The sequence below is a fragment of the Cylas formicarius genome, unplaced genomic scaffold, assembly GCF_029955315.1.
Source record: "Cylas formicarius isolate icCylForm1 unplaced genomic scaffold, icCylForm1.1 PGA_scaffold_8__14_contigs__length_24414737, whole genome shotgun sequence".
Taxonomy (NCBI): domain Eukaryota; kingdom Metazoa; phylum Arthropoda; class Insecta; order Coleoptera; family Brentidae; genus Cylas; species Cylas formicarius.
The window spans coordinates 14536132-14549232 of record NW_026844361.1 but is presented as its reverse complement, the minus strand read 5'-3'; the positions used below and the strand labels follow the sequence as shown (position 1 = coordinate 14549232).

The window sequence follows — 13101 nt, the reverse complement described above, 5'->3', positions numbered from 1 at the left end:
TTCTTGAAATCAAATTGAATTAGTGTATTAGTACTAATTATTTTACAAAATTTTAAGAATTAACGAAATAACCTGCGTTCGTCGATTGACATTGCATTTCAGTTGAGTATCTTAAAAATTTTAAACCATCATCAACCATCAAAATATAGGGATGTATTCGATTGAAAGTAAATGGGGCACCATGTATATTATCGCATTTTCCGACACGCTACTACGATACCTTATGATTGAAATAATTAATAAATAATTATTATTTTCTTTCTTAGTACAGCTTCAAGTCGATTTTTAATACCAACCAGAAATTATTTGGACTTTCTGAGGAACAAAGTGTATTTAAAAATAGTTTTGCTGGATGTTTTCAATAATAGGCAAGAAGTTAGTATAAAAATCAATGTTCAGGATAATTTCTTTAGAATTGCCGGAAAGAAACATGGGAAATGCAGACCAGTTTTAGGAAAGTTGTTTTGCGTCTTTCATATTATGCATGAATGCTTTTAGCTTCTTTAAATGTTTGTTTGATTGTACTATTAGTATAGTAACATTTTGAAACAAATTCGAAAATATAATTGGTTTTAGGTTCTTGAGAGTATACAGAAAATTATTAAAGGATTTTTGCGGTTTCAAATCGAATTTCATTAGCTGTTTGAGATGGCTGTTTGTTTAGGATAAACTCGACATTTGAAATAATTTTCTTTTTTGGGATAATACCTGGGGCAAGGACGAAGTTGGAACCTTTTGAAAGAACTAATTTTTCCGTTTCCGAAAGTTGGTGCGATGATACATTTGTTACAGTGTTTGGTAGTTTAGAAGAGTTTGATGGTTTTCCTAGCGTTGACGTTAGTTTTTAAAATTTCTGAATGTTATTTTGGGTATTAGATAAATGAAGATTTTAAGCTTTGTCATGAATCATGTTTGAAAGGGTATCCAACTCGGATGGGGACAAAATAGAACAAATTAAATAAAAAATAAAATAAAATAATAATAATAATTAATAAATTAAAAAAAATAAATATCAAAATCGAACTATAAAGGAAGATTTTAGAAAGGTGTGCAGTTCTTGAGCGGGATACTTCACTGCCAGGCTTGCCTTAGATTCCTAAAACCATAAAAATGCCAACAGTTGTAGGTACATTTAAATCTGCTCCTTCATCTTCGGGTATTATGTTATTGTTATTTATACTGAAATAACAGATACACTACAGATTTTTAAATATTTCTTTATTTTAGATGAACCAGTAAATAGACAATAAAGAAGCAAATTTCATTATATTCAAGCAAATTAGAAGCAAAAATATGCCAAAATACCATATCGATCAACACAAAAGTATCATGATCATGATTATCTTCAATTTATTGAGATAATGATTGGAAAAATTGTCAGTTTTTATTTATAGGCTTTTAATAAACGCGTCAATCCTAAAACTGGTTTTTAATTTTTATTCAAACAAAATTTCGTAAAATATAAACACAGGATATTCGATATAATCGTTATTTTCAACTGTTTTTATTCTTTTTTTTTTCATGCCAGCTTGTCTCGACTCTTCACATGCCCGTCTGGTTTTTAATGTTATTCTTGCGTCGCCCTGCATTAATTATTAACTTAGTCCGGAAAGTTTAAATTTCCCGCTCAAAGTTGCGTCAAGCTTTTCGCGCACGCCGCTTGCGCCGCCCCTGTCCCGACCAGCTGACCGGTACCCCACGAATCAGTGCCGTACCGATTTTCGCTCTCTTTTTCGCTATCTACCACAAACTGTTGCAGCTCCTCCCTTTTGACGGAAACCGGCGAGAAGGACTTTTGGTTTTGAAATACTGCCGACCCCAAATTGCATTCGTAACCGGATACAGAGTAATTCTGGTAATTGTAGGCCGGGGCGTATTCGGGAAAACTGTTTTCTGTTATTTGCAAGTTGAAACCGGACTGATGACAAACCGGACCGGTCCACTGGCCGGTCTGATACGTAGCCGGTACCGACAGAGGGGGAGAATAATTGTAAGCGTTTTGAATCACTGCCGAGTGACTTATCAGCCTGTTGACGATGTCCGAGTCGGAAGAGTGATAAGCCTTTTGGGTCCCGTGGTTCGACGGTGAGTCGCCGGGAGATGACGCGTTGGAGGTTTCCCGATAAGCAGCAATGTTCTTCACCTTGTTTTCTTTCTTGAATTTCATCCTCCTGTTTTGGAACCACACCTTGATCTGTTTTTCCGTCAGCTTCAGCTGGTTCGCCAAATGTATCCGCTTCGGCCTGCACAGGTATTTGCCGCTGCTGAACTCTTTCTCCAGTTCGATGAGCTGATGTGAGGTGTATTGCGTTCGGGCCCGCTTCGAGATAGGCTGATTTGCCTTGCTCTGCAGCGGCGAAACGTTGCTAACCGCATCGTAATCTAAAAAAAAACGAGATACATTTAAATCGACGAATGAAGACTTATAAATGAGACTTGAGCAACAAGTGTTGAAGAAAGGAACGACAGGGGCGGAAAACTCATCCAATTCTGTGATGAGAACAATCTGGTCATCAAAAATACTTGCCAGAAACTCCCACCTTGAAGGTTATATTCCTGGAAATCACCGCAAGACAATAAACAACAAGATTGAAAATCCTGAGATTTTGTTAATTGAATTCGCTATTTGTGTGCTGTGGTTAAATTTTCTCAATCAAAATATGGAAAAGAAAACACATAACCTCAATTTCTGCATAAGCTATGCAAAATTTGGATAGGAATTTCTTAAGAAAGTGATCTTTATTTTAACCTAGGATTCCAAAAACGTCGAGATCTATATGCTTTCCCATTTAAAATAACAAAGTTGATATCGAGCGAGACACTTTTGGGACATCCTGTATAAACAAAATTATAATATTTTAAATCGTCAGGAGAGCCCACGAAACTTTTGTAAGAAACTCTTTTTCGTGTCGCCTATGGACATGAACAATTCCACGGCTTAAACAGTATAGTCCGTAAAATGCGTTTATGCATCCTAAAGTCTTGCTCCGCACGTGGAGAACCACCCCAACAAACCAAGGCGTAGTTGAAACAGAAATAGACATAGGAAATACGGTACATTTGTATTTGTAGTAATGAGCAATGAGAATGTGATCTACCTAAACTCTTATTTAAATCCCGTGTTGAAAAGGCGATCATCTTAGTTTTACTTTCATTTAATATTAATTTGTTAATTTCTGTTCATTAGTTGTCTTGGTTGTAATGGTAAGTCGCTCAGATGAACCTGCAGAAGGGGTAGAAACAGCATTATCCGCAAAAAGGGAAAAGCAAGTATGGGGAAAGATGAAAACACGTCATTTATTACCACTATGAACAATAAAGGACCGAGTAAACTTCCCTGAGGTTCACCGCAATTCACTGACCGTTAGACAGAGACGCATTCAAAACCTAAGGTATTTCGTAATATGACAAACTGCTAACGACTCTCAAGGAAAGACCTTAACCAATGTAGGGCGTTACCTCTAATACCATATGAACAAAGCTTCTTCACTAAAATATCAACATCGACCAAGTCCAATGCTTTTTGTAGATAGAACAAAACGCATTTAAACCATCGTCAAGCCTTACTCCCAAGAGCATTACACTTTTGCCCTCCAGTAGATTATTATTATTTGAGAAAACAAGACGTTGTGTCTTATCTGTGTTTAGTTTAAGGTTATTGTTGGTGAACCAAAGTTCCGCCAACCGCTCAACATTAGCAACATTGTGCATAAGTTCATTGGAGTCTTTGCCATCAGTCACAAACGATGTATCATCCGCATAAAGTGTACATTTATTGGGGAACAGAAAATGATACAAGTCATTGATGTAAATAGTGAACAATAGCGGACCCAAGACGGAGCCCTGGGGCATGCCACTGCTCACAACCCTCAACTCCGATATATGAGTAAGTTAGACGGTATGTGCAAAAGTTTTAAAAAATACAATCGAAATTTACAAGACGTTATATTGTTCTTTTCTATAAAAAATTTTCTTCAATTTCTTTTGATAATGTAATAACAGCCCAGTTGTCGCAAAAGATTCTCTAATAAAAAATTTTAAACAAGGAACTACATGCACCAAGTAAAAACTATAAGATTATCTCCTATAATCACTGCTTCAATTTTTGCATGTGGATCTCCACTGATGCATATTTCGAAAACTTACAATGTCATGATGACTGAATGGAGCCTCGTCAGTCCCATTTATTCATATTCTCCAAGTCTTCTGTATTTTTTGATAGAATATCTTATCATATAGCACGCTTGTATTGGAATAAGCCGTCGTGGTTGATCTGCATTACGATTCGCTCTTCCGTAGCAAAAATGCATATCGCGATGTTCAATATTTGAATATTCCTGCTGGGTCATCACAGTAGTAGTTGGAAAATGAGTTCTTTTAATAGAAACTAATTTTTAACGGATTGTGATAATGACTTTTTCAAATTTCATTAACTCCTGTTAGGTAAAATTTACGGGTGAAATTCGCCGAAAATACAAAAATAGATTTGGCTAAACGATAACACTTATCGACTTAAAACAAGAATAACAATTTTTGAGGATTTTTGATTCTGCTTAGCGCAATTTGTTCTATTTCCAATACGTTAAAAATAAAATTAATTAAATTAGATTAAAATTAAAAATGAATTTCGATTTTTGTTACCTGACTATTACCATTATTTTACCACGTTAAATCTTTAGTCGAAGATTTAGAACTCAATTTCCGAACACCCTATAGATTGAGGGGGCAGAGCTAAAGGAATGGAATGAGCATTGTCTCGGATGGCTGATTCTCATACTGGTGAAAGGTGAGTCGGCTGAGTCGCAGTTAAGATTGTATGTATGACTCTCGGATTTTTCGAAAAATGCAACAATGTTATCAAAAAATACAGAACAGCTGTTGCAGGTTCGTGTATGGCTTATGCAAATGTGACCACGTATCCTCTATAATTAAATTGGGGCAGTTGCCGAGAATAGACAATAAGGCTTCTAGCCCTCCCTATTTAAAAGATAAGCTAGTTTTTGGTTATGAAACCCGCAATGTAAATACCAGGCAGAATACGCTAACTGTGGTGCATCAACTGTTTCGAAACAACATTAAACACGTGTTATGAGATAAATCAAGTGCTGATTTTCGCATAATTTTTAATTCATCACAGAATTATTTCCACAACCACTTACTGCCATTTTCTTTTGTTTACATTTTATTTTTCTTTACTACCGATTCTCTATATAATGGAATCGTTATATGCATCGTAAGTAAAAGAAATTTGAGAATAAATTCGAGTCAACAGATATATATTTTTTAATTCCAACATTTTTTATCAGCTAAACATAAGCTTTTTCGGTGTAAATTATATAAAATATGCAATATGCCACTGCTTGTGATTGCAAGCGAATCGAAGAGAGGTATAATTTGTTTAAATAAAACGATGCAAAAATTCTTTATGATTTACTTTCGGTTTCGACGATTATCAACCGGAAATTCGTAAAAATGACAAGCAGGTTCGACGTCAATATGAAAAAATTCTTCTTACTGCATATCCTTGCGCGATAAGCACGATAAATAAACCAATTAACTCTATTCTATCTGTTATAGGTCAACAACAATGTACCCAACAGATATACCCGATGTTGCAATACGACTTAGGATATGATCTTATCAAATTTACAAATGCGTTTATATCGAAAAAGAAGAAAATTAACAGCCATGTTGAATAGCCGGATAATATTTTTTCCAACAATTTGCAAAATAGCATCAGAAATTTTAAAAATATCGCAGCATTAATAGGCAAGCCCTGACTTGACATCCCTAGACTTTTTTATGGAGCTGCATAAAAAAAGTGTTCAAGACTTAAAAATTAGAATTCGGCGAGAGGTAGAAACACTTAATGCTATTAAGGAAATTGAAACCATATATACACCACTTGCATTGCCCAAGATTGAGGTTATGTAGAAAATGTTTTGTAATTAGTAGTAAGTTCTATTACCTTGCGCTTCTAACGTGTAAAAAAATTATAATTGGTTATTATGGAGCTTAAGTTAGATTTGAAATAAAATAGCCGAGTTGTTGCAGAAAATTGGCCGTGACTTCTAAACCGCCAATTTTTGTAATAAAAGCTGTATATATGAAATTAATTTAATTAAATTAGAACAAATATTTTTTTGGTCATTTATAACCACCCATATATTTTCGCACTATTGCTTCCATGGATCGATAATAAAAAATTCCTATTTTAGTTTTCAAGTGTAAAGAAAAAACAATTTTATAAAATCTAGGGTGTTTCAAAATAAGGCAACGGAGATACGGGGTGGTCCCACAATCGATAGTTTTTTACTTCACCCTGCATCTCAAAAACCCGGAGGGCCACGATAGTCTTGTTACACGGCATCTTTAATTTCACAAAAAAGTACCACACCCGAGATACCCCATAAAAGTGCCCAAAATACGATACCGGGTACATATTATGGCATAAAAATATATACTCAAGTTAACCCTTAGCTAAGAACATTGTCAGTCAATCAACTCCTTTTTTTTAAGAAACTTCCACTGGCTACTGTAACACTATTTACAAAATTTCTGCTGACGTTTCGTCAATCATTGTATTGGCTTCTGCAGAGGAACAAAAGGTACTCACTGTTGGAGACAACATCGGAGTTAACTCCGGCCTCTTCGTACGACGGGAGAACGTCGTAGGTCTTGTTAAACGGAAGGAAAGGTTTATGGGTCGGCTCTTGATAGCAATGGGAAATCTGCGCAGAGGAGGAGGTTAAACTCCACTCGTAGTTGGCACTCAGTTGATCGGTCTACAACATAAAAATTACAATTTTTACAAAACACTTTCCAAGATCTATTTGCGGGTCATCTTGAGTTAAGCGAGATGTCCAGCTTCGCTAAAATAGATAAAAAATCGCACGTGTAAGGGGCTTTACAAAGTATTTAAAAAAAAAAAATTGTAACTTTGCCTTCCAGAAAAATATGTTTTTCTCCATAATCGTTCACTTGATCGGCAAAATTCTTTAACCAGCAGAAGCGGAAGGTCCAGTTTTCAAATCATATGCAAAAATATAAAAGACCTAAAAAATTGTTCTTTTACACAATAAATTATTAACCGCAAATCAAAAATCGTAAAAATAGATAATCGGTTCAAACCGTGTCATAGGCGAAATCAAGAGCTACAATTCTTGTATTTGCGGTTTTTATCTATCACATACATATTTGAAAAAATCCATATTAAAATCCCTATTTCGGGGGCTCAGTCAAGACGCCATTTTTTCAGAAACAACTTATTTTCTCGAACAGGATTTACTATTTTGGAAAAATTCTTTGACCTAGAAACGTGGAAGAGCCATGGCTATAACCTCCATTTGTGGAATTTTTTCAATTTCGCGTAGGGTTTGTCAATTATAGGTAAAATAATCTAAAAGAGTATGAAAATTGCCGTTTTCGCGGATAAATTAGTAGCCGTGAATGAAAAACTATAAAACATAACATAATTTGATTTAAACAGTCTTGAATATTGTGTCGAGAGAGAGAGCTTCAGGTTTCGTCTACCATGCAGGGTGTACACAATACAATTAGATCGATTTTTCGAATGTAGAAAAACAATGTGCCCTTCTAGGACAAGAATTCGCGAAACGACTTCTTTCTTTAAATACAAATCTGCTTCGCGCTTTTTCTACGATTTTTCTAAAGCAATCTTGTTATACTTTGAAGGGTATTTCTCTTTTTAAATGTTAGCTTTTACATAATTTACTCATTAAGAAAACTCTGAACGGCCAATTTCCGATTATTTTGGACAAGTTGTCTCAAGAAATGTATTCATTATGTTCTTTTGTCAGGAAGTGAAAGCCCAGTAAATCTATCAACCAATTAGATAAAAAGACCTCCAAAGATATAAAACAACACAAAACACACAATATTTGACATGTTCCGATTTAACTCACGGGAAAACTCTGGATGTTATTTAAAAATGAAGTTACCATTTGATCAATTCGTTCTGGTTCTTCGTAAGAAGCCTGGTTGCGACACAAGTTATTGATCGTGTAGTCCCTGTACTCCAAATATGGCGGCGAAGACGAACCACTAGAGCTCGGAGTTACCGATTCTATTGGCAACGCTTTATTCCTGGACTCGTTGATTTCCACCACGTTTACAGGACTCGTCATTGTCACTTTAGGAACTTTTCAAATGATAGTAATCGGCACAACTAATCGAATTTCGGACTCCTCTGCGGGTTTTACCTCGGAACCATGTTTACGACAAGTCATTAGCCCATTTCAATGACCTTAGACTACTAGCCAATCAGGTACGACGGATCCGCCTACCCCGATTTTATTTTCCGGTCAACCTTTAGGGGCTGGGGTTTACGCAACGAAAACAATAAATTGTTGTTCCATTTATAATAATAAACAGATGTTGTTCCACCTTAAATGTCTATCTGATCAATGCAAGACAGATGGATTACATTACTTTGGAGTAAGGGAGATAGAATCAGTTGTACTTGGCACTTATTAATTGAACTAGTACGCCCGTGCTCATGTATTTAATGTGTAATGTAAAAAATTATGGCCTGTCTATGCAATAAAAATTAATACAATACCAAAAAAATTGAAAAATTGAAAAAATATATCATACCTTATAAAATATCATTTGCCTAGAGTAAATATACAAGTGAACCATATTTAGTTTGTATTTACGACGAAACGTCTTCATTATGAAAGCCAAAATTGGGACTGCTACTACGAGAAAATAATCCTGCGTCTACTTTAATACCAAGTGGCGGTATACCTCGACCAGAAATATGGTGCTTTTACAACCGACCTCGTCATTAACTTTGCCTATTATTTATTACTCCAAAACCGCAGCCCCTTATAGAACACCCTGCCGAGCAGACCCTTACCAGTAACAATTCCAAGACCGTCCTAGGAATTTATCTACCTACACTAACAAGCGGGATATAAGTAGGTTTTCAATCTTTTTCACCGAGCACTTCTTGAAACGTGTAAATACAAACAATAAAAACAGTATTTCGTTCTATGTTACTTGTCTTTATTGCTGCTCCTATTCTCCTAATTTCTTATAAAATGGTAAACATTCAAAACAATTTGTTTAGCATCCGAAGACAAATGGATTTTATATTTGATGAGGTAGTTCGACTATAATCTCCACTTTTTCTGCTTCATTCCACGGTCTTCACATATTAAAGTGTTAAAAAACAACAAGCTTTAAAAAATGTTAAGGTTCTAATAAATATTCTATATTATTAAAAAAGACTGCTGTTGGTGACAAATCGAAGAACTATGCAGAAGACACAAAAATGCAAGAAGAAGGATCTTGTTAATCGACAAAAATGATTATTTTCAAACTTACCTGTAAGGTAAATAGAGTACAAAAATACTTCAAACACGATTGTAACACAACACCAGTGAATAGTAAATTAATCACACCTACGCTATACTGCATGCCCAAGTAATCTACCAGTTCAACAGAGTGTAAATTAAAATGATCTATAGCATAGATCTGGAAATAAAAAATGTTTATGAACTGCTGCTTTTCGGTAAAGCCTCTTTGACTTCTAAGACCTTTTCCTCACAGGGTATTTGTTTCTTCAAAAATTTAAAGAATACATCCACAATACTGGACGGAGTTGTATCCTTGCACTTATCTTGTTCTATCTAGAAATATTCAGTGAAAACAACCTCGCAGGGTCAAATAAGTACTTACTTGTAGGATCATATTCAAATACCTCCGTAATATATATATGAACATATTGCAATTTGGATTAAACTCTTATCACCTGATGTTAAAATAAACGCTTCGACCCCGCAGCATCAATGCTTAATCAAATTTAAAAAGGTTCATTTACTTTTAAAATAAACATTTCAAGTTTTTACAAATATTCGTTAGGATGCAGAATAAACATCTGTTGGGATGGGTTTTAATACGGGCTTGCGAAGGTCCGCGATTAAGGTACCGTAAAATACTTAAAACGTCAAAATAATAAATGCACTATATTTTTGGTCGTACAATAGCGTTGTATCAAGTGTATTCTCTTTTTCCCAGCATTCTTTTATTGTATTTGTGTTATGCAATTGACGTAATTTTCTTTCGTAACTGCCTGGAAAGCTGCATTCCAAACATATACGACTGCAGTATCAGTATTTTTTTTAAATATTTTGCACTGAGCCACTCCAATTCGATGACATTAAATATACAATGGTAAGGAGGCAATCTTGCACCTTGGTAACCCATTTCAGCAATTATTTCGTCTGTAGCATACGGCAAGTCAGATTTGTAATTTTTGAAAATTTAGACACATCTTAGACCATTTATAACAATAATTTTCTTCTCTTTGGTACACGTTCACTTAGTCTAAAATGATATCGTGCATTATCCATAAAAATTAAAGACGGCCTTTCGGGTTTCGGCACCAGTTTTTCAAAACTGCCACCCTGTTTTGTAGTGGAAACTACTGTAATTAATTATACGGTAATTGGAGCTATCTCTGGCGAGTGGCAGGTAAACCGGTGGGTTTTACTATTCTTAGTATACCAGTGGAAGAAGGTAAAATACCGAGGCACTTTTTGTCTTGATTTTATGACCGTCTATGCCATCGCCATGAAAACTGGGAAACAGCAACAACTACGACGAAGCCACCATTGATAACGCTTTCGCGAAGTCGAAGAAAAACACATTTTATTGTAAGAGGTCTGTGAATCACAATTAGATGGATGTGCGTCCATTTCAAGGTCGTTCTTGATACATTTAATCTGTAATCTGAACTTAGCCCTCTGTCCAACAGCGTTCCAAAGATGTTTTGTGATATTCAATGTATGTATTACCGGTATAAGACAGTCAATTAATCTTAGCAATGCTAGACATTCACCTTAGCCTTTCTTAAAACTTCTTCAACCCATTCGGCGTAAATGTTGGTGATTATGGTTGAGGAGGATCTCTTCAGCAGTCCATCGTCTTTACAGAAGAATTTTAAAAACGATTGACAAAATATTTCAAATCAGATTTCTCAGTAAACTAGACAACTGCCAAACTTGCGGCAGACTCGGATAAGTATTTTAACAATAATTATCGATAAATACCCCGTAATAATTATTTTTGTCAAATAAGGGCATTACTATTTTTATTGTAATTTAATTCAAATATAATATGCTTGCAGACTGTTTAATGTTGGAAAATAATGTTCTGCAGTTAAAATGATTTAAAAAAATATTAATATTTCGTGGTTCTCTTTAATCAAATACTATTTTCTTTAGCGACAATTCCCGTGCAATTTTTCTTCTTTACTGAAGAATTGATCTTTTTTTAATCAGTCACTACTACTACTACTAAATTTTTCGGCATTTCTCACATCATTTGGTTAACATTGATATAGACCGGGTATCGCATTTTGGGCACTTGAAGTTGCGATTTACGGGACACTGTGCTACTTTTTTGTGATATTAAAGATGACGTCAACAAAATTATCATGGCCGTCTTGGTTATTGAGATGCAGGGTGAAATCGAAAATTATCGATATTGGGATCACCCTCGTATCTCGTTGTCATTGAAGTATAAGTTTAAAATATATATATATATATATATATATATATATATATATATATATATATATATATATATATTCTCACGTATTGATTCACGGATGGAAAAATGTGATGACACTATACTCCGGGATATCATCCGTTCGCTCGTTGAACTCCGACTGGAATCCTGCATCCGACTGGAATTCTGCAAATCCTGCATCCGACTGGAATCCTGCAGACGTTTCGCCAAAATCTCACTTGGCATCTTCAATGCTCGCGCTCCGAGTGTTCGAAGTGTTTTCGGAGCGCGAGCATTGAAGATGCCAAGTGAGATTTTGGCGAAACGTCTGCAGGATTCCAGTCGGATGCAGGATTTGCAGAATTCCAGTCGGATGCAGGATTCCAGTCGGAGTTCAACGAGCGAACGGATGATATCCCGGAGCATATATATATATATATATATATATATATATATATATATATATATATATATATATATATATATATATATATATATATATTGACGTTTCGGTCCAAAAGTGACCTTCCTCGGAAAAAAATAATCTAGATAGTTAGAGTCAAAGTGGGGAAGCATTATATTATTTTCCAATTCCAACAATTTTAATACTTGCTTCATAACTAAAAAACTGTCAGAGCAAGTAAAAAGCAAACTACACCATTGTTATTGTTTATTATTATTATTATTATTAAATATTCTATTTGATAACTACATTACATCATGATTTTATATACATGTATTTACCAATTAGTAAGTTTTAGGTCATTAATATTAATCATTATCGTGTATCATTTTAATTTAAAAAGTTTATTCAAGAAGTATTTTTAACCAGGTTGTCTAATTTTCCTCGGGCCAAATTAGTTTAAATTTGGATTAGTAAGAAAATAGTACCTTTTTGAAAAAAAAATGTCTTAACCTAAATCTAAATTTATAGCTAAATACACTGCTCAAATTGACCTCCAATATTCCAAGTGCAGTATTGGCATAGCTTTCTTGATTGTAAGTAATATAATTATCAGATGCTTCGTCCGTATTTTCGGACACGCACAAAACCAATATGCTATGCTTTATTTTTCAACATTCCCAAAGACTTTGTTGACAATCATAATAATTAGAAATAAAATTGCACTTTAACAATTACAATTAAATTCCCATTTCAAAAAAATTTGAAAATACTAGCTGCTGCATTGTAAAGTAAAACATCTCTATATTATAATTGATTTATTATATATTATAATTTTTATTTTTTCGATAGCTTGAATATTAACGGAAACAGAAACGCAATGGCGTAGGAATATTCTGTTGAAATGTAGCACCATGACCCGCTAATCGCCAGTACTAGAAGCAATAATAACAATTATCTGCGGGTCAAAAGAGTTGCTGACATTTTTTCGAAACAAATAAATTTAAAAATTAAATAAAATCCTAGTCATTAAATTTAAGTTGCCTTAAGTTTATTTATGGCTCCTGGATGAACTAATATGGTGGAACTGATTTCACCCAAATAATTTTGGCAACGGTTTTTGCATGCTGCCTTAAGAGCATCAAGGCGACTGTCTGACA

General features: G+C 34.6%; 1 protein-coding gene across 1 annotated transcript; it reads right to left on the bottom strand.

Annotated features, from left to right (window-relative positions):
* Positions 1 to 1627: 1627 nt before the first annotated feature.
* LOC132706466 (homeobox protein Hox-D3-like) lies at positions 1628 to 8147 on the bottom strand. The gene is made up of 3 exons (XM_060677815.1): positions 7926 to 8147; positions 6617 to 6785; positions 1628 to 2382 (listed from the first exon to the last, which is right to left on the bottom strand). Exons 1-3 carry the CDS (start codon positions 8145 to 8147, stop codon positions 1628 to 1630), a joined length of 1146 nt encoding a protein of 381 aa, XP_060533798.1.
* Positions 8148 to 13101: the final 4954 nt, after the last annotated feature.

Excerpts from the sequence above, each read along its gene's own strand:
- LOC132706466 (XM_060677815.1), bottom strand. The coding sequence starts at position 8,147 with ATGACGAGTCCTGTAAACGTGGTGGAAATCAACGAGTCCAGGAATAAA. Across the intron at positions 6,786-7,925 it reads ATAACATCCAGAGTTTTCCC|ACCGATCAACTGAGTGCCAA; the intron begins GTGAGTTAAATC and ends TTTATGTTGTAG. Across the intron at positions 2,383-6,616 it reads CTCCGATGTTGTCTCCAACA|ATTACGATGCGGTTAGCAAC; the intron begins GTGAGTACCTTT and ends GTTTTTTTTTAG.